This window comes from Callospermophilus lateralis, chromosome 13 (genome assembly GCF_048772815.1).
Source record: "Callospermophilus lateralis isolate mCalLat2 chromosome 13, mCalLat2.hap1, whole genome shotgun sequence".
Taxonomy (NCBI): Eukaryota; Metazoa; Chordata; class Mammalia; order Rodentia; family Sciuridae; genus Callospermophilus; species Callospermophilus lateralis.
This window is the reverse complement of record NC_135317.1, coordinates 95,492,398-95,512,674: the sequence shown is the minus strand read 5'-3', so window position 1 is coordinate 95,512,674 and position 20,277 is coordinate 95,492,398. Positions and strand designations below refer to the sequence as shown.

Here is a 20,277-nt window from a genome sequence, read left to right as displayed (position 1 = left end):
CAGTGTATTTGTTCAGGTTTCATGGAATTTTCCCAAATATCAACGTTTGGTTGGTTTTGAAGATGTAAATTGTATTGTCCCAATAAATGAGCGTGGGAATGTGTGGCTGTGGCTGGGTGGCTGCAGGTTGAGGGGGAATTTACAGAAAAGCTTCAGTTGCTTATGAAAATGTTCTAAGAATAGGTAGTTTCTAATAATCAAGTCCCTAAGAGTGCCCTGAAGGACATGTTTTGGTTCTAAAATGGAGTTTTTATACTCACCCTTAAAAAATAACTTGTTCTGTGTGATGGGTTTTATAATGAATACACCTTCCTGTGTTCTCAAGCGAGAACCTGAGAAGAGAAGAAAATAGTGATTTTTTGTTGTTGTTGTTTTTTAATACAAATACGAGTGTAGGCATGCTGACTGCCTCTTGGTGATGGTTCCATGCGGTAGAACTAGCAGTACCCTCAACCTGAAGATGTGGCCCCAGGAAAGCAAAAACCTACAGTGAGAGGTCATTATTTCATGATCAGAGAAGGGGAAAGCATCTGAAAATTCGATTTATTGGCTCACTGGGCCAACAGAATATACCCAAAGAAGATGAACACAGCGTCAGAGCTGTTTGTATGGCTTATCCTTTTCCCCTGCAGGCTTCCCAGGCTGCTCAGGAAGCTGAGATCAACGCCAGAAAGGCCAAAAACTCGGTGAACAGCCTCCTCAACATGATCAACGACCTCTTGGAGCAACTGGGTAAGTGACCATGCGCAGTCCTTTTCTTCTGTGTGAATAAGTCACACTGTACCTGGGATTGGATATCGTTCACTCAAAGGCAGACTAATATATGAATCCCTTTAAAATCACCCATTGAATTATGAATACTTCTTCTAGTTCTTGCTTATTTAAAAGTGCCATATAAAATAAGTATGTGTCTTGCACAAGGGAACCTTTAAGAGCAACCTGAATTATTAATTATAATATTCACATGTTCATCAACTTTAAAGAGCAAAATGAATTATGACTCAGATGTATTAATCCACTAGTGCTTACTAGGTGCATTCTGTGGATCCTAATCCAAAGAAAACAGTACAGTCTGGGGACTGTCTTTAAATTTTGAAGAGACACTGCCAGCTTGTAGGGTTCATTTTTGGTCCAGGTTCATGGGGCAATTAATCAGTTTTTTTTTTTTTTTCTTAGCTCATTCCATTAGCAGAATGTCTTTGAGGAATTTTAAAAGAATTTCAGTGATAGAATAAAAGAATACTTTAAACTGGGCATGACTTCATTGCCTGGAATTTCTGTTCATTTGCCGACTTTATGCCAAAAGAGAGAGAAAAACTTAATTTGTTAAGGAAAGATAAGCATATGGAAACCTTGTTCCCATCTTGGTAGGGAGCATCCTTCATTTTGGACAGATGTACTTTTGTCACCAAATTCCATTACAAGGTGGCAGTAGTCTAGCCTGGACTCTTCATAGTGAGGCATTGTATTTTAATTTGCTAGCCTTTACAGATTGGTGTGTTTTGTTTGGTGCTGTTTTTTTTTTTTTTTTTTCTCCCTTTGAGGGGGAATTTTTTTAATGTCTCAAATGTCAAGAATAATAAATAATGTGCCAACTGGTGGGTTTAAAATGAAAGTTAGCTAAAAGAGAGAGATGTTCGTGGAAGAAAGAGCTGGACTTTAAAATTAGTCAGACTTGGGTCAGAATCTTTGCTTTGTGGCCAATAGGTTATACATACTTGGGCAATATCTGAGAATCACTGAGGTATCTGAGAATCACTGAGGTAAATGGTCTTATGAGAACTTGATCAGCTGGAATATGCCTGAAGTGCTGTCACTTGTATCTGCTTTCATTTGTTACAGAGCCTTCTTTTTCTTGCTTCATTCAAAGTGAGGCTTTGGTGAAATCATGTCAGCATTTCAGCCTTGGCCATTTTCCATAGGAAGGTTCCCAACAGTGTCCAGTTCCCAAAAGCAGACAATGCCCCAGCCAGCCAGCCCGCCCATCCTCCCTGGAATCTAGGAGTTTGAGGGCTCAGGCTCTCCCTGCCTTGGAATTTTTGCATTCTTCAGATGGCACTAAAATGACACACAGACTACCTGTAGAAACCTGGAAATGGCATTAAATGTTACCAGGTGACCTTCCGAACCACACTTGGAGTGTAGGGTACAGAACACTGTAGCTGTGCATTGAGAAAATGTTCTGCAAAGAACTGTCTTCTCAGAAAAAAGCTTCTGGCCCAATATCTTATATAAGTTCTGACCCACCTCTGCTGGGCCGGGTCAGTGTTTGCGCTTGGCTTGCATCATCTGTGCCCTTGTACACAATGATGACCCGCAGGTCAGGGCCGCCATGGTGTGGTGGCAGCTGCTGGGTTAATGCTGAGAAAAGCTCCCGGAGGTACCCAAGTAAGGTTCTAGGTCTTGCTGAAGGTGTCTGTAATCTTCTCTATGCTTTCTGGCCCTATAGGTCAGCTGGACACAGTGGACCTGAACAAGCTCAATGAGATTGAAGGTACCCTGAACAAAGCCAAAGACGAAATGAAGGCCAGTGACCTTGACAGGAAAGTGTCCGACCTGGAGAATGAAGCCAGGAAGCAGGAGGCTGCCATCATGGACTACACCCGCGATATCGAGGAGATCTTGAAGGACATCCACAACCTGGAGGATATCAAGAAGACCTTACCGTCCGGCTGCTTCAACACCCCGTCCATCGAGAAGCCCTAGCATCAAGGGGGCTAGAAGACAGCATCCCCTGCTGGGGGACCATTTGTGAGGCCACAGAGTGCCTTGACACAAAGATTACATTTTTCAGACCCCCACTTCTCTGCTGCTCTTCATCACTGTCCTTTTGAACCAGGAAAAGTCACAGAGTTTAAAGAGAAGCAATTAAAACATCCTGAACTGGGAACAAAGGGTTCTATCTAATAAAGTCTCTCTTCCACTCCTGTTGCTACCTTACCCACATTTTCCCTTCCAGTTTGCAGGAGGACGTGACATCCTGCACTGGTGTCCTGTAAATGCTCGAATGCCAGGGCAGCATCCCTTCCCTCTTGCATCGACACCAGCAGAGCTCCTCAGTCTCGGTACTCTTGTTTCTATGAAGGAGAAGTCTGGCTACTAGTTGTAGCATTGTGATGGCCAGTATACCCAGTCCACGGATGAAGAAAGTGCGTCTGCATCTTCTGACCTCCTCCTTGTAAGCTAAAGGAAATAAACATCCTGTGCCAAAGGGACTGGTCATTTAGAATGTGGGTAGCCATCCATCAGTCCTGCTCGCTGTTTCAGTTTAGGAACTGAGCCATCCATGGGTCAGGGTATAGTTATTTATGAGAGTCTCCAGGAGAACGTGGCTGACAAGGCTGAAGATTTTCTCTTATGTTAATAATTGACTAGGAAGATAAGCTTTATTTCAGATCTTTGGGCAGCTGATTATTTAAATCTGGATGGGCAGCTTGCACTCACCACTAGACCAGTAGACCTCTTCTGATATTCTTATAAATGGACCTTACTCTGAAGAAACAGGGAGATGATAACCACTAAAGTTTCTTTCAAAATCAAACATCCCAGAGCTATTTTAGTATGTTACTCTTGAACTAGTGTTAAAATACCTGTCAGACAGCACTTGGTCCCTAAGATCTTGACAAACACAAGAACAACCTCCTCGTCCTAGTCTTTTCTAGCAGAGGGATGAAACGTAGGTGGAACCTATAGTATCGGGACCTCACGTGTGCATGTTTTTTCCTTCTTTTGGAGAGAGATGGAACATTTGACCCTTAGCTCCAGTCTTCTTTTTCCGCCTTCTGGAATTCCTCAGAACACATTGTTGTCTGCCAAATCCTGGTGGCAAATGCTTGCACTGTTTCATGCAGCAGCCAACACCCTAGTTCCTGCACTTTGTGATTCACCCACTGTAGACCTCCCCTCTGGGTGTAGAGGGGAGAACCTTGTATGGAGTTTCCTAGTGGGCTTCTCAGCCTTCGGTCCTCAGCTTTGTGGTTTTCTAAGACCACAGTGTGACAGTTCCCTACCACGCCCCCCTTCCTCCTACCAACCTGCCTTTGAGATTCACATATAGCCTTTAACACTATGCAACTTTGTACTTTGCGTAGCCGGGGGGAAAGAAACTATTATCTGACACACTGGTGCTATTAATTATTTCAAATTTATATTTTTGTGTGAATTTTTTTTCGTTTATCATGATTATAGAGTAAGGAATTTATGTAAATATGCTTGGTCCTGTTTCTAGAACGGCACTGTCTGTTCACATCTTGGCTCAGTTTTTCCTCTTCACCGGCCTGTCATTCCTGCCTTGCCGCCTCTCCTTCCATCTAGACTTCCTTGGGTTGTATTTGTGTCCCAGAGGCTGCTCTCCGCCTCGTGTTTGCAGCTTGTCCATTGTCTAACATCGACATCAGCACGCTTTCCTCTATAGAGGGAGTCGGGCCTCCTCCACGGCATCCCCAGGACCCCGCACTGTTCTTAATGCCCGTTCCAGTATGCATGGGATCAGGAAAGTTTTCCAAGGGGGATCTAGTTAGCCAGGGATGAGCTAGAAATGCCCTTTCTAGCAAGGCGTTGATAAGGGAGTGCGTCATGACGGGCTTTGGAGGGCATCTGGGGCGGTGCTGCTGATGGGAGGCGGGAGGGGTGGTGTGCACACTTCTTGGTCCCATTTCCTGTTTCTGTCTCCTTGGGGTGTACCAGACTCCCCCATAAGGTCCTGACTGGGCCTGCCCACGCTTTCACTCTTGCTCTCCTCTGCCCATTCTGTTACCACAGAGAGATGGCTCCTTCTTGCCAGGTTTTCCCATCAGTGGTTCCCAGCTGGTTCCTCTTATTAAGTGGCCACAACTTCACCTGTGCATCTTGGTCACAGTTGCAGGGAAAGGACTGAAAGGATAATTGGGACAGGTTCACTCCAGCAAGTCTTAGGCCATGGTGGGGTTTTGTTGTTGTTGTTTTGGTTTGTTTGAGAGGTTTTCTCCTCCTTCTGTGTGGTATATTTTTAAACAGAATTTTATTTTTAAAATGAAAGTTCTTTACAAGACAATACCTTAATTCCACTCCTGCAATATAGCCATTATTTTATTGTATCGCTGCAGTTGTCTTTGTCTTATGAAACAGACAGATGGCTGCTGCAGATTGCTGGGTGTCACAGGGGATAGAAACTGTTATTTTTCCCTGGAATTTTCCCTTTTGATTCCAACTGTGGCCTTTTGTATGTGCCTTCACTTTAGTTGTTTGCCTTAATCTCTACAGTCATGCTCTCCAGGGTGGTTAATAAAAACGCAACACTTGGCATTTTTTATGTTTAAAAAAAAAAAAGAACAGTATTTTATTTATAATAAAATCTGAATATTTGTAACCCTCAATTTGGTGTGGCCTGAGTGTGGTACTGGGGATATAGATGTTCTTAAAGATATGATGAATGAGAAACTATTCGTTGTGTCTTTGGGTGAACTCTTTTCTTGAGAACAATCTTTTATATATATATATATATATATATATATATATATACACACCTTCTTTAAATTGGGATACTTCAATATAGTCCTTAAGTTGGCAGACTTCTCTGTAAAGAGCTAGACAGTATTTTAGGCTTGTAGATTCAGTCTGTGTTGCAGCCCCTCAGTTTTGGTCTTGTAGCACAGAAGCAGCCCTAGACCATATGTCAGCATATGAGCCTGGCTGTACTCCAATAAAACTGCTCACAAAAACAGGTCAGGGGCCTGCAGGCTGGAGTTCACTGGACGCCTGGTTTAGTCTCAATACTCAATACATGATGACTGAGATCTATGTTTAATGACAGGCTACCTGAAATAGTAAATGCATGTAAAATGTGTCTTTCCACCTTTTCATGCACACATGTGTTCAGCTAAAGACAGTTTCTTTAGAAGACTGGAAACACTCTCAAACCTATGACAGAATAAAAGGAAAAAGTAGTGGGCTGCCCCAACAGGCCCAGAGCAGCTCATCGTACCTCGACCCTCCTGGAGGGTGGACCTGCCTGAAGTGACCCGAGACTCAAGGAGGCATTTTGGAGCCAGAGACAGCAGGAATGCTCCAGGCCTGCAGAGCCCTTCCCCTTGCGCTTCAATATTCTGCACATTGCCCTGGGTCTCTGTGCGTCCTGGCCACTTTCCCAATCTTATAAATTGTTATAGCTACGGTACCTGTAAAGAAGAACCTGAACGCTCTAAACGGACTTCCTGGGAGGAAGCTTTAGAGGGCACTAGTTGCTAGTTTTTTTAACCCTTCTTTACCTGGGTGGTTTCCCCCCCACCCCATTGCAGGGTCTGAGATGCAAATGTAAATCCTTTACTGTGTCAGAGTTAGGAGTGGAATTTCTAAAAGTTTTTCCTACCTCATTTGTCATTTTAGGGACAGCAGCTTCTCAAAAGTTGCTACCAAATTTTAATAATCTGATTCAAAATTTCCCTGCAAATTTACTCCTCAAGTAAACATTCCAGCCCTTGATAAATCTGAACTCAACCAGCTCCACTTCCATTAGACTCAAAATGAGATGATGGAAGGAGGCCCCAGTACTAGGGTCAGGAGGTGAGAAAGCTGCGGACACCTCCCTGAGAGGAAGAGGGGCCCAGCCCAAAGGAAAGATTAGCTCTCTCCGGGCCTGTGGCCTGTGTTTGCATTGGCCTCCTAGAATGACCATTCCCCTTCTACACGAATGAGTGAAATTCTAAATGATGAAGTCAAATGCGTGAAGAAAGAAGAAGTGTTTGCCAAGGTCCAGTGAAAAGCCAAAAAGTCCCTGATATAAAATTCAGATGTGAGAAACCTGTTAACATTTTGAAAGCTGTCTGTCACATGCTTATCTTTGCTTTTACTCTTCTTCCTAGAGCATTCTCAGGACAAGTATGGCCTCAAGTCAGGGTGTCACCTTCTCTGTTGCAATGGGTCAACTTCCTGGGTCTCCACCTTCCCAGCCTTGCACTGCTTCTAAAAGGCCCTTGGACCTAGGATTATTGTTCAGGTGGCCTCACTGGTATTTCCCCATCTCTTTGCTGCATCACCAAGATCAGGGTCTATGCTTCTCCTGTTTGCATCTTCAGGGCCCAGAGGCACACAGCAGTCCTTCAGCTAGTGTGAAGAGGATTGGCTTTCCTCATCCCATGCCTGTTTCTTTTTTCCTACTGTGAGCAGAGAGAAGAGAGTTCCACCCAACAGCATTCTGCACCCTCGGTACTCCCACCTCGGCACAGACTGGCTACTTGTTTGCAGGAAGATAAGCAAAACCACCTGCATCCAAAGGCACAGAACATGCTACCCACACTTCCATATAGTCTGCATCCTGCTAGTGCAATCTGGTCTGGGAGGCCTGTGCTATCTAGCTCTGCGGGATGTACTCACAACCCTTCAGTAGCCCAGCCCAAGTCATAGCACTAATTCCCTTTTTTTCTAACTTTTGGGAATGATGCCAATAAATTTCGGCCAATGAGTTATTTTATCCCATTGGTCATTAATATAGGCCATAAGTAATTAATACAGGCCATAAAATTACTACTTACTAATTCAATATAGTTTATATTTATTTCCATGAAAATTAAGCATCAGGCCCTTGATCAGGAATGTAATCTATTACATCATTGTTCCCATAAGTCTTTTTCACCATGGCTAGTAACAAAAAATACTCGAACCTCAGACCAATGTTTTTGAGGCCCATCCTATGAACTCTTGGCATATGCACCATCCAGCTGCCCTCATACCAAGGTCCTCTGCAACCATCAAATCTGTTACATGTTAGTTTTTTTAGAGTTAAAAATTTTTCTAGTGCAAATCTTTTCAGACTATTTAGTGCCCACCTTCTGGGATGTAGTCTTCACTGTCCTTACTTTCCTGGGTAGTTGACCCCAGCCACTTTTTCCTGGCATGGTTCTTTCCTCCTGACCATGGCCTCTAAGTGGGGGTTAGTGCCGAGCAAGCACAAGTCCAGCCCTGAACAGATCTGTCTGGGAGATGTGCCGTCCGAGAGTGGATTACAAGTCCCCAGCTGCTGAGCCAGCATCCAGGATAAAGGTTCAAGAGGCACAGCTATCATTTCTATGATTACACGTTCCGCGTGGTCAGAGTTTGTGTCGCGACTTGCTACCCTTCTCAGCTCAGACAGTCTGCTCTCTCCTGTCTCGGTTGGGCTGGCTCAAAGGATCAGACCTGGCCAGTTTTGCCACGTAGATTTAAGATGAGCTGCCCTCTTTAAGTCCCGAGGGACTCAAGGAGGAGTGGTACTACCAAGTTAGCTTGATTTTTTTCTTTTAAAAAAAGCACCCTCCTAATAATTTTCTTTCATTTGCATCTCATTTGAGTAGGGTCTCAGTTTGACCCACGAGGGAATCCAAAGCATGGTAAGCTGCTGCATCGTACCCCTGTGTCAGTAGTTGTCTTCTTCCTTCTCATGATTTTGATTCATTTTCCTTTTAAGAACGCCTGTTATATAATCATAATTTATCGTAAGTTACGTTGTATCCCTTTTTTGAAGATAGCAAAGCAGAATTACTAAGTGGAATCTGGTTGTCCTCCAGAAACCTGAGCCACACCATGCAGTTGCTGCCCGTCCTGCTGCATCTCCCTTCCCTTCTCTTCCCTGACTCGACTCAGGGACAAGTGCCCAAGGCCAGTTCAACTGGGTAATTTTGCCTAGGAGTTCATATGAAATTAACTCTCATTGGAGTAGCCCTATTCCTTTTGCTTTTTTCATAACTTTAATCAGTTTTGAAATTTTTCCTTCCCTCAGTGCTAAGGATGACACCCAGGGCCTCACACGTGTTCTATCATGGAGCTACGTCTCCAGCCCCAAGAATTTTGTCCTTTTGAATAAGTTCCATGTGCCGCAACACTTTGTAAATGACCAGATTGTTTTGCACCAGATTGTTTTTCTCTTTTCTAACCTCTAACACTTTATTTTGAAAAAGGTTGAGGCTTACAGAAGAGACACAAAGAAAAACAGAGTTCTCCTGTACCCACCCCAGGTTCCCTGGTGTTTGCATGTGTATAAACAAGGTACATTTGCCTAAATTTGGAAACAATACTGTTAACTACATTCTGTTAACTATATAATCTACAGTCTTGATTCATCTACAAAAAAAAAAAAAAAGCTTTTAAAGCCCCATTTTTATTTTATTTTTTAAGATGGATGGTTTATTAATATTATGATAACGTGTCGGTCATTTTATTTATTTATTTTTTGCTTTAAGCCTGATCTTCAACTGATTAGATAAGTGCTACCCACATTATTGGGGATAATTGCCTTTAGTTAAAAGTCAACTGATTGTAGAGGTTAACCACATCTGGAAATTGCCCCCAAAGCAGCACCTTGGTTAGTGTTTGATTCAATAACCCAGTATGCACTATAGCCTAGCCAAGCTGGCGCACAAACTTACCATCAGAGAAATCTGTTGTGTACTTATTTAGAAAAGCATCATTTTATGAAGTGAACGGTTTTATATGAATTAATGTGGAGGAGCATGCATTTGAAAATTAGGAACACCTTTAAGTACACCAAAACACTTCAAAAGTTCAGTGAAAGCATGGGCCCCACAGAGTGGACACAGTGCATGGACAATTTAGCTGTATGGCCTGGGGTTGGTCTCTCAACCTTGCCTGCATTTCCTGTAAGTGGGGATGGCGCAACTTTAGGGAGTCCCCATAAGTGGTAAGTATATGAAGCAGTACACACACTTTAGCACTGTCAGGGCAAACTGAAGTTTCGGCAGAGCTTAGAATTTGTACAGTCTGGGGGTCGTCCTAAAAAGTGCAGTGCAAATGGAAAAGTGAGTGCGGAGCAGGAAAGGGGCCCGTGTCCTGTCCCCCTCACAGAGAAATCCACACCCGGGTGCTTGCTCGGTTTGTTTTAAACCAGGGGAAAGCAGCACAGGGGCTTTTCTGTCGGAGGGACAGAGTCTTGGTCATTGGGCGTGTGCATGACTGTACTTCCCTTCCCCTGCAGACACCTCAGCCACCGTCTAGCCAGGAGAACCTGTTTGGTGCACTCATGGCATGACGACATTGGGTGCGGCTCAAGAGGGAGTGCCCAGCCTCCCTGTGTGGCCAGAGGCTGCAGAATCAGACCCACAGGAAGAAAGGGTGCCCCAGGCCCTGGCTTACTGGCTCCGGGGATTCTGCAAGCAGAGCTTTCACTGTTTTTTGCATTAAACTGTTTCATCTCCTGGATGGAAGCTGCAAACTCAATTCTCAAAGAACACTTCTTAAAATAGAACCCCATCCCCTGGCCCTCATCTGACTGCATACCAGAAACAGTAGTTGGAACCCACTCAGGCCTGAGCCTGCTCTGAATGCACCCTATGCACTATACAGAATGAACGGAACTGAACAGCGAAGATGCAGGCTCTTGGTGCTAGGGCTATATTTTATTAAAATAAACAGAACAGCAACCACCAACAGAACTATGTTATTTTTATGAATTGTGAGATCTGAACTTTTTTCTCTTTTCTTTCTTTCACTCTTCTTTCTTTTTCTTTCCTTCTTTCTTTTTATTTTTTGCGCAGCTGGGGATCAAACCCAGGGTCTTGGGTATGCTAGGTAGAGATCTGAACTCTTAAGCTTACCCTCCTGAGTACCTTTTTTCCAGAGCCATAAGATGGTACAGAATAGTCATAGTTTTCATATTTGGGCTCATTTCACTAAGGGTCCCAGAGTACCTTGTGGATATTTATTCTCCTTCATGGCTCTATGAAGAATATTCTGGTCAGAAAACTCTGAGCAAAAACATTGATTTAAGACTAAAATACCTCGGATCCCTTTAATTTATTTTATATTATTTTGTGTGGCACTAGGGGTTGAACCCAGGGACACTCTATGGCTGAGCTGTATCCCCAGCCCTTTTTTATTTTTTATTTTGAGACAGTGTCTCACAAAGTTGCCCAGGCTGGCCTCAGACTTGCGGTCTTCCTGCCTCAGCCTCTTGAGTACCTGGATTACGGGTACATCACTGCAATCCGAGAAAAATACTGACTTTGGTAGCCATTGATTTAGTACTAAAATGGGACCAATGCATGTCCACCTAGCATGCCGAGAGACTGTTCCATGACTTTCCGAAGTGACCTGGGAGAGGCTTGCCTCCTGTGAATGATTGACACAAATGTGTCTAGACCCATGCAATAGGAGAACTCTATAGTTTTTACTCATAGGCACACCATTATATTAAGAAAAATTTTAGTAAGGTTTTTGTTTTTTACTGATTCTTTCCTATCTAAGAAAGTGTAATGACCTGACATTCTACAACTACTTAATGAGAACCAGCTCTGCATGAAGCACTGTTCCACATGACGGGCTATCGCAGTGCACAGAACAGAGGGAACCCTGCCCTTGTGGAGCTGATATTCCAGGGGAAGCCTGATGAACAAAAAGTAGATGGGCTGAATATGACCCAGACTTGGTTCTAAATACTAAGTAAACAACCTGACAACCTGGATCCTGTCGTTATTCTCATCCTATAGGTGAGCAAAGTGAAGAACAGATGGAGGGCTGGGGTTGTAGCTCAGCGGTAGCCCGCTCACCTGGCATGTGCGAGGCCTGGGTTCAATCCTCAGCACCACATAAAAATAAATAAAAATAAAGATAGTGTGTCCAACTACAACTAAAAAATAAATATTAAAAAAAAAAGGACAGATGGAACCCTTCTTGAATACCTGGTAAGTGACACAGTGAATGAAGCCTTGAACTTGGGCACACCGACTGGAGGGCCTGCATGTCCCTCTGTGACCACATTAGCCTACCTCTAACTACACACCGAAGTCCACTAGGGAAGAAAAGTCAGGAAAGGGGGAAAGGAAATGTCCGGAGGCGAGGTGGACCTAGCAGCTTTGCACAAGAAAGGAACAAAAGCCTCAGCGAGGAAATGGCACTTGGATGAATGCTGGACCTTGAGGATATCTGGAGAAAGGGCACTCCAGACAGAGGCACTGATGCCAAGGTCAAGTGCAAAGGTCATGAAATCACATGGGTGGAGCCCAGTGAGGCAGCCGGCTAGGAGGTGGAGGGGGACACATGCTGGGGGCCTTGTGAGACCAGGACTTGGGCTTTTATTGAAAGTGAGACAAATGCCATAGTGATTGAAAGTGAGGTGCGAGACAAGTTGTGACGGGATCGGAGTTATAGGTAAGAGACAGTCTAGTGGTTATGTTAAGGCAGACCAAAGAGGGGCAAGGACTGAGGCAGGGAGATAAGGGCTATTCTAACAATTCGTCCAGGACATGGGATGCCTGGATCAAGACAACTGACAGGAAATGGCCCAATTCTGATGTCAGAAGCGTGAGGTAGCAAGATTTGCTGCGAGGGAAAGAGAAGGATCAAGAATGAGTTTAAGATGCTGAGGCTGAGCAATGGAAAGGATAAGGAGGACTGAGATGGAAGTCTAGGGGGCTGGAAGAGCGGGGGCTGAGTTTGTGTGTGTTACACAGAGACGCTAATCAGCCACCCAGATGGAGAGGTCAATCTGGTGAAGAAGTGTGCAAGCAGGCCAGAGGTAGAGAGTGAAAGCCTTCAGTAGATACCTGTAAAGCATGGAACTAGTTGGGAGAGCCCAGGGAGTGAGTGTAGACAGGAAAGAGATGAGGCCAAGGCCTGAGCCCTGGGTGGCTGCTCCTTTGTGAAGAGGCCAGAGGGAAGAGGGGGAAGCAGCCAAGTAGCCAGAGAAAGCATGATCTGTGAGGGAGCAAAGCCACATGAGATGATGTCCTGGAAACCAAGAAAAGAAAGGGTTTGAAGGAGAAAGAAAAGATCAGCTCTACCCATGATGCTGACGGACGTAAGACGTTGGGAACTGACCGCTGGGTCTGCACGGAGGTCCTTGGGGACCTTGGCAAAGGCAGTTTCAGTGGGGGAGGCAGAGTCCTGATTGCAGTGACTGAAGAGGTTTCTTGAAGGCTCTTTGCAGCAGTTTCAAGAGAGAGAAAGAGGCAGCAAGTTAGAGGACCTTTTATTTCTCCAAAGGAAAGCCCAATAGGGCAGAAGTTAAAATGGACCTGGACTCAAGGGAATTGGTTTTGTTTTTTCAGGTGGGACAAACAATAGCATGTTTATAGAAGAGAGGAAACATCCAGATGAGAGAAGAAAATCAGTGATACAGGAGAGAAAATGGAGAATTGCCAAGTACTGTCCTTCTGTTGGCCTTAACTAGGTGTAAACAGTGGGGAAGGTTGCGGGGTACAGGGTAGAAGCGTGTGGTGGAGGCTGTCTTCCAACTGCTTCTATTTTCTCAGTGTCTTAGGAAATAGAGTACCCTGTGGAGGAGGCCTGGGAGGTTTGATGAAAAGGGAAAGTGTGGAATGGTCTCCCAGAACGGGAGAGCCCTTGGGGGAGGGAAGAGGAGCCTGAATTTCCAGTGGCACTTAGAACCCCACTGAGGCTGACAAACCCGAGTTCAAGGTGAAGCAGAAAGTCACAGGCATGCCAAGGGAGGGAGCCTGATGACTGACCTTGGGATCTAAACTGGATGAGTGGGTGGTGAGGGTGAGAGAGGTGCAAGGTGGCAGGGTCCATGGATGGCGGGCCCCAGTGGGTTGAGGAGTCAATTAAGTTTGGGCAGTAGAGAGATTTAGTTTCAAAAATTGGAGGTGATGATTAGAGCGGGTGCTTGTGATTGAGATCCTAAAGTGGTGTGGTTGCTTGGCAGGGCGCCATCTATATGCCATCCAGAAGTAAGTGGCTGGGGTAGGGTGTGTTTTCCTAGAGACTGTATTTGTTTAAGCCGTCACCCTTTTTCTCTTTCCATCTTGCCCCTGTTGAAGCCACTTCAGCAAACTGTCCTGAAATTTTATTTCTCAAAGGAAGCCTAATGAATTCTGTGATTGCTGGCAGCCCCCAGGTCATGAATGACACATGGTGACTCATGGATGCCCTGCTCTTTCCATCCTGCACACAGACACATGACGAGACACTTTGATGGGACTCAGATCCGAATGGATGGATGTGAGTCTCAAATGAACACTGGCATACATACCTGGGGCCGATGAAGTCATACCAGAGGAATTTCTGAAAAGTCAGTGGTTTAAATAGGGATATTTGCTTTACTCTAACCAAATAGCAGATCACTATACTTCCCTTCTGTGGTTGCCGTGTGTGTTCTGCAAATTGGCATGTGCTTAATGTACTCCTCCAGGCAAACCATGTCCCCCCAAAACCTTCATTTGGGGCTGGATTGTTTTTTAAACAATCGAACTAATCGAAAAGGCAACTATTTCAATAAATTCCTATCAATAATCTCATTTAAAAAAAAGACAAAGAACTATCCAAAATTTTCAAGCAGAGTCAAAGGGTGAGCAAAAATTTGGCCTACACTGTCTATATTAATAACAGTACCGAAGAATAAAAGTGGTGGTTAAGAATGAACAAGATCTGAAATCTTCCCGAAAGATGACAGTAATCAGACTAGGCAACCTGGGGACACAGAGAAGATGCCTTATTTTGTGAACTGAAAAGTGAAGTACCATTCTTTAGAAAAAAAAACCGTTAGCAGGGGTTTAGTCGGCAGGAAACCACACTTAACCCCCACGTCGTCTTCCCTGAACTTTGTATTTAATCGAGGCTGTTCTCCATTTGCTGCATTCACAGGAAGGGGGAAACGAGGCTTTGGAGGCACCGTGGTAATGCTTTTTAAGACTCTCCCCCACATTTACACTGGAGCTGTTCAAGGGCCTTTTTCCCTTGGTCTGAGATAACAGATGGAATGAGGGCCAGTCGTCAGGTGAGTGTAAAAGCAGAATGGACCAGGATAAGGCAGGAGCCAGGCCTCTACCTCCGGGAAATGCAGGTAGTATAGCCCAAGCAATGGGTGGGTTTCCAAAGAGGTGTGTCAGAGGCATGGCATGCTGTGACTGGGGCTGTGCCCGCCAAGGTGGAGTGGGAGCAGCCCTCTGGGCACTACAGGGAGCTTTTCATTTTGAGGTAAGCTTTGGAGAAATGCTTTCAGAGGGGGAAAAAAAAAAAAGTCCTGCTGGAATGGTGACAACGGTAACGACTGTTGGATCTGACCAAACAAACCCAAACAGGCTGATGAACAATGATCGTCCCACTTTTCTTATGAAGGAACACCACTCCCCAGATGTATACTTCTTGTTTTTATGAGGGGTCTCTTTAAGGAAAAGTGCAAGTGGATTTTCAGCTGCTCAGCAAATTATTTTAAGATACTAATTTTATTCTCAAGTTATTGGTGTGTGTGTGTGTGTGTGTGTGTGAGTTTTTAAGAGTGTGCTAATGATTCTAGGTCAATCTGAAGATGTGTGTTTTAGGAGAGGGTTGGAGACAGTCTCCTTTTTTGAAGAGGGAACAGGATTCATGCCAAAAATGGCGTCCAATGGCTTGGAACACGGGAAGCACATTTTCAAGATGTACTGAGGTAACCAGTTAAAACTTGCCAGAGGATGCTTTTGCAGTTGGCTCATAGCTCTTCATTCACATTGGTTTTGACCATCCCACTCCTTTTATTTTTTAATTCCTTGTTCATTTTCAGGCCTTTCCTTATAGGGTTAGCAAGGAGCTGCTCATTCTGGAGCTGCCATTTGTGACACTGAACTAGAAGATTAAGTCCGGTTTTAGAAATCTTGGTTTTGTTGTGTTTCCTCCCATGTCCAACTGAAGAACTCTCGACATATTAAAACTTAATTACTCAAAATCCCACAACTTGAAGGAAGTTGAGTTTAGACTATTTTTCAATAGTGTTGAGTCAAAATAATTCATTCAAAGCAAAGATTAGTCTAGAGAATTTACTTGGGGAGAAAAGACGAATCCGCTGTACAGAATTACAAATAGTTATTGCCCAACTCCTCTATATTAATAATAGTATTATAATAATAATAGGGAGGTTATTACCCAACTCCTCAGGTGTAGGCAGCACATGGTAGCTTCCTTCCCCAGAGGACAGAGGGAGGGGTAGGAGAGGAACCAGACAGTGGAGAAACTAAAACGAACCTGCGATAAGTCGTGTGATAGCCTGCCCTCTTCCACAATGAAATAAAAAGGGTACTTATGGCTTCCACCCCAAACCCATAACCTCAGGCTACTGATGAGAAGAAAAGCAGACAAATCCCAGTGCAGGGTGTTTCACAAGCCCCTGACCAGTGCTCCTCAAACTGTCAAGATTGTCAAAACAGGAAAGTAGGAGAATGTTCCATATCCTCATACTAAGTGAAGAGGAGTCTAAGGACGACTCTGTGTATTGTGCAGCCTGGCTGGGATCCTGGAACAGGAAAAGGGCATTGATGGGGCCTGTAGCTCAGTGACAGAACACGTACTTACCATGTTTGAATATCTGGGTACAATTGCCAGCACCAAAACAAAAACAAAGCAAAAAACAGATATTGGGTTAAAATTTAAAGAAAATCTGAATATCTGAATACAGTATGAACTTTAGTTAATAATAATGTACTGATATTGATTCATTAATTCTAATAGGTATACCGTCCTAATGTAAGATGTTAATAATAGGAAAACTAAGTATGGGTATATGGGAATTTGCTGTATTATACTCCCAATTTTCTGTGAATCTATAGCCATTCTAAAATACAGAATCTATTTAAGAAAAAAAAAAGAAAAAAGAAATGTGACTTCCGCTGCTCTCATTAAGTCTGACACACCAAGTCTGGTCATGAATTGGGAAGTTCCGGGCAGTTGGAAAGCCATAAATATAGACTGTGTATGGACTATGCAGACATGCAGCGCTGTGAGGAGAGGCATGTTTTAAACCTCCCAGTGCCTCATTCTGGATCTCTTCCCCTCATAAAGATAAGAGCCAACACTTCCCATCCCACGTTGTACTGTTTTTGACCCATTAATTGCTCTTCACCTTCATGGCAGCCAACACGATGGAGTAGGTGGGGATTTATCTATACAGAAAATGAGACCTGGGTCACCTGGCCTGTAGGGGTGGAGCTGGGGTTCCACTCACTCAGTCTGGGCCACAGAGCCAGAGAGCTTTGAACCTCCATTTCAGCCATTCATGGGCTCACACTCTCTCCAACAAGAATTTTCTTTTGGGCTGGGGATGTGGCTCAAGAGGTAGCGTGCTCGCCTGGCATGCGTGCGGCCCGGGTTCGATCCTCAGCACCACGTACAAAGATGTTGTGTCCACCAAATACTAAAAGATAAATATTAAAATTCTCTCTCTCTCTCCCTCTCTCTCACTCTCTCTTTAAAAAAAAAAAAAAAAAAAAAAAAAAAAGAATTTTCTTTAGCAGTGAATGGCCAGGTTTACTATGACCCATGGTGTCGGCTGTACCATGTAGACTCCATGGAGCAACAGTGGAGGTGGGGTGGGCATGGCGGGGGGTGGGGGCATCACTGCAGTCGTGCCTGGCTTCTCAGCATGACCTCACCTGCAACCTATACTCACATCCCCACAGGGACTTGGAGTGATGCCATATCCCACCCTATAGTCAATTCTAGCCTAAACCCAAGTTGTACCCTTCTGATGTCTTAGTAACTACCTACCTTGGGGCATTTTCAAGTTGTTTCCATAGTGAGCATTAGTAAACTCATAGGTGTGCTTAAATGAGGTTCCTGAAACCAGATGCACTCCTGCAACCCTGTATTTCAGAAAAGTTGGTTCCCTTTTATTTATGAAGTGAGGTAAAATTGTATACATCAGTCCAAATGGAGAGCGTAGGGTCTCTTTCATGTTGGCAAGAGATGTATATAAGAATTTAAATGATGTAACCACACGCACATCAGATAGAGCACTAATCTCTAGGGTATATAAAGAACTCAAAAAGCTAAGCACCAAAAAAACAAATAACCCAATCAATAAATGGGCCAAGGAACTGGACAGATACTTTTCAGAAGGTGATATACAACCAATCAACAAATATATGAAAAAAATGTTCAACATCTCTAGGAATTAGAGAAATGCAAATCAAAACTACTCTAAGATTTCATCTCACTCCAGTCAGAATGGCAGCTATTATGAAGACAAACAACAATAAGTGTTGGCGAGGATGTGGGGGAAAGGTACACTCATACACTGCTGGTAGGACTGCAAAATGGTGCAGCCAATATGGAAAGCAGTATGGAGATTCCTTGGAAAACTGGGAATGGAACCACCTTTTGACCCAGCTGTCCCTCTTCTCATTCTATACTCAAAGGACTTAAAAACAGCATACTACAGGGATATAGCCACATCAATGTTTATTGCAGCACAAATCATAATAGCTAAACTGTGGAAGCAACCTAGATGCCCTTCAGTTGATGAATGGATAAAGAAAATGTGGCATGTATACACAATGGAATACTACTCAGAAATAAAAGAGAGTAATATCATGGCATTTACAGGTAAATGGATGGAGTTAGAGAAGATAATGCTATGTGAAGTTAGCCAATCCCAAAAAACCAAATGCTGAATTTTTTCTCTGATATAAGGAGGCTGATTCCTAGTGGGGTTGGGAGGGGGAGCATGGGAGGAATAGACGAACTCTAGATAGGGCAGAGGGGTGGAGGGGAAGGGAGGGGGCATGGGGGTGGGAAAGATGGTGGAATGAGATGGACATCATTACCCTAAATAGATGTGTGAAAACCCGAATGGTGTGAATATACTTTGTATACAACCAGAGACGTGAAAAATTGTGCTCTATATGTGTAATGCATTCTGTTGTCATATATAACACATTAGAATTTTTTAAAAATAATTTAAATGATGTGCATGAGACAAATTACTTGCAACAGCAACTTTTCAAACTTGGCCCTTTCCAACAATTTCCTTAAACAATCAGAAAGTTCACAGTTTAGTAAAGATCCTTAGAAAGGCTAGTCAAAGAAGAGATTCATTCAGTAACTTCACAAACCCAGAGCTAAAAGATAAAATATTCCATCTCAACATCCTGCTGGGAAAGTCAAGGCCAGTTCAGACCCCTCAGAGGGAAGACTGCCTCTGGAACACTGTTTGCTTTCCCAGTTCCCTGGGGTGTGAGATGGTGATAAGTTTCTCTCTCTTTTTTTCCCCCCCTTTGATTATCTGTGTTTCTAAAGTTTCCACAAACGACAAGCTTTACTCCTGTCATAATGAAAATAAACAAGAAACGATATTATGAAAAGAAAGAGCTGATTGCTGTTTGGACAGGATATTGCTCACCTGGAAACAGAACTGCCAACGTGCACAGGAGTCATCCTGCCTGAGACCCACCAGCCATGGCAGAGCAATGCCTGGTTTTAGGGTTGTTTCTTCAATGACTACAGCAGGATTCTGGGACATTCCATCTAACACTTGGGGGGTTGAAGATCTGGCAGACGGTTTGAATAGTCTGGGTCCATGGAACCACAAAATAACTTGGAGACACCTCTGCAAAAGACATCCAGCCAAGGCCGGGACAGAGATCAATGCAAAGAATTGATGCCTATCAGTCTGCCACAGGGAAATGGGGATGTACCTATGAACTTCAGAAATGAGGGCCTTTGTTCTGAAGCTGGTGTGTTTGTTTCTGTTTCATTTCTTCTTAGGAAAGAACAAGAGAAAAACAACCTTAGGGACTGATGTTGATACCATGAAGTCCAACTTTTCTGCCTTGTGCAACAGCTTCAAAGTTCAGAAGATTAAACAGCTCCAGAGTGGGCCCGGGTAGCCTAAGGTAAGGTTGGGTCAACTTTTCTGTAAAGGGGAGGATGGTAAATACTTGAGACTTTATGGGCTTTATGGTCTTTGCTGCAACTAGTCAACTGTCACTATCACTATCGTGCAAAAGTGGCCATAAACAGTATGTAGAGGAAGAATATGAATGGGTTCTAAAGAAACTTTCCAAATACATCTGGCAGGCAGGATGTGACCCACAGTCAGAGTTTTCCAATCCCTGGCCTGGGCTGATTGCAGCAATCCATCCCTGCTGCTAGTGATTAACACCTTGGCTTAAACCAGTCAGAACAGGACATTTTCCTGGTGATAGGTACTGGTTTGGAGACAGACATTTGATGGATAATGAGTTCATTGAAGAAGGGGAAAGATTTTGTTTAATGTTTGAAGAGAGGTTGAATCTTTCCCACTTACATATAAAAGAAAGCAAGCACATAATCCCAATTATGATTGACAAGAAGTCCACAAAAATAGGGGAAACCAGGCTTCATATGAAGTGGACTCTAGGTGCTGAAAGAGAAGGAGAAAACTCGGATTTTTTTTTTTTTTTTTTTTTTTTTTTGCGGTGCTGGGGATTGAACCCAGGACCTTGTTCATGCAAGGCAAGCACTCTACCAACTGAGCTCTAACCCCAGACCTGAACTTGGATTTTTGATTGCATCATTGTATTATATGATAATCTAATCATCCCCTCGACTGAAATTTCAGTT

At 43.8% G+C, this 20,277-nt stretch overlaps 1 protein-coding gene across 1 annotated transcript in view; it reads left to right on the top strand.

Moving 5' to 3' along the window:
* The window catches only part of Lamc1 (laminin subunit gamma 1), a 109,059-nt gene extending 103,705 nt beyond the window's left edge, over positions 1 to 5,354 (top strand). Inside the window, exons 27-28 of the mRNA XM_076832235.2 lie at positions 633 to 732; positions 2,450 to 5,354. Coding sequence (XP_076688350.1) covers positions 633 to 732; positions 2,450 to 2,706 — 357 coding nt within the window. The 3' untranslated portion in view covers positions 2,707 to 5,354. The remainder of the gene's footprint in view (positions 1 to 632; positions 733 to 2,449) is intronic.
* The last annotated feature ends 14,923 nt before the right edge of the window (positions 5,355 to 20,277 follow it).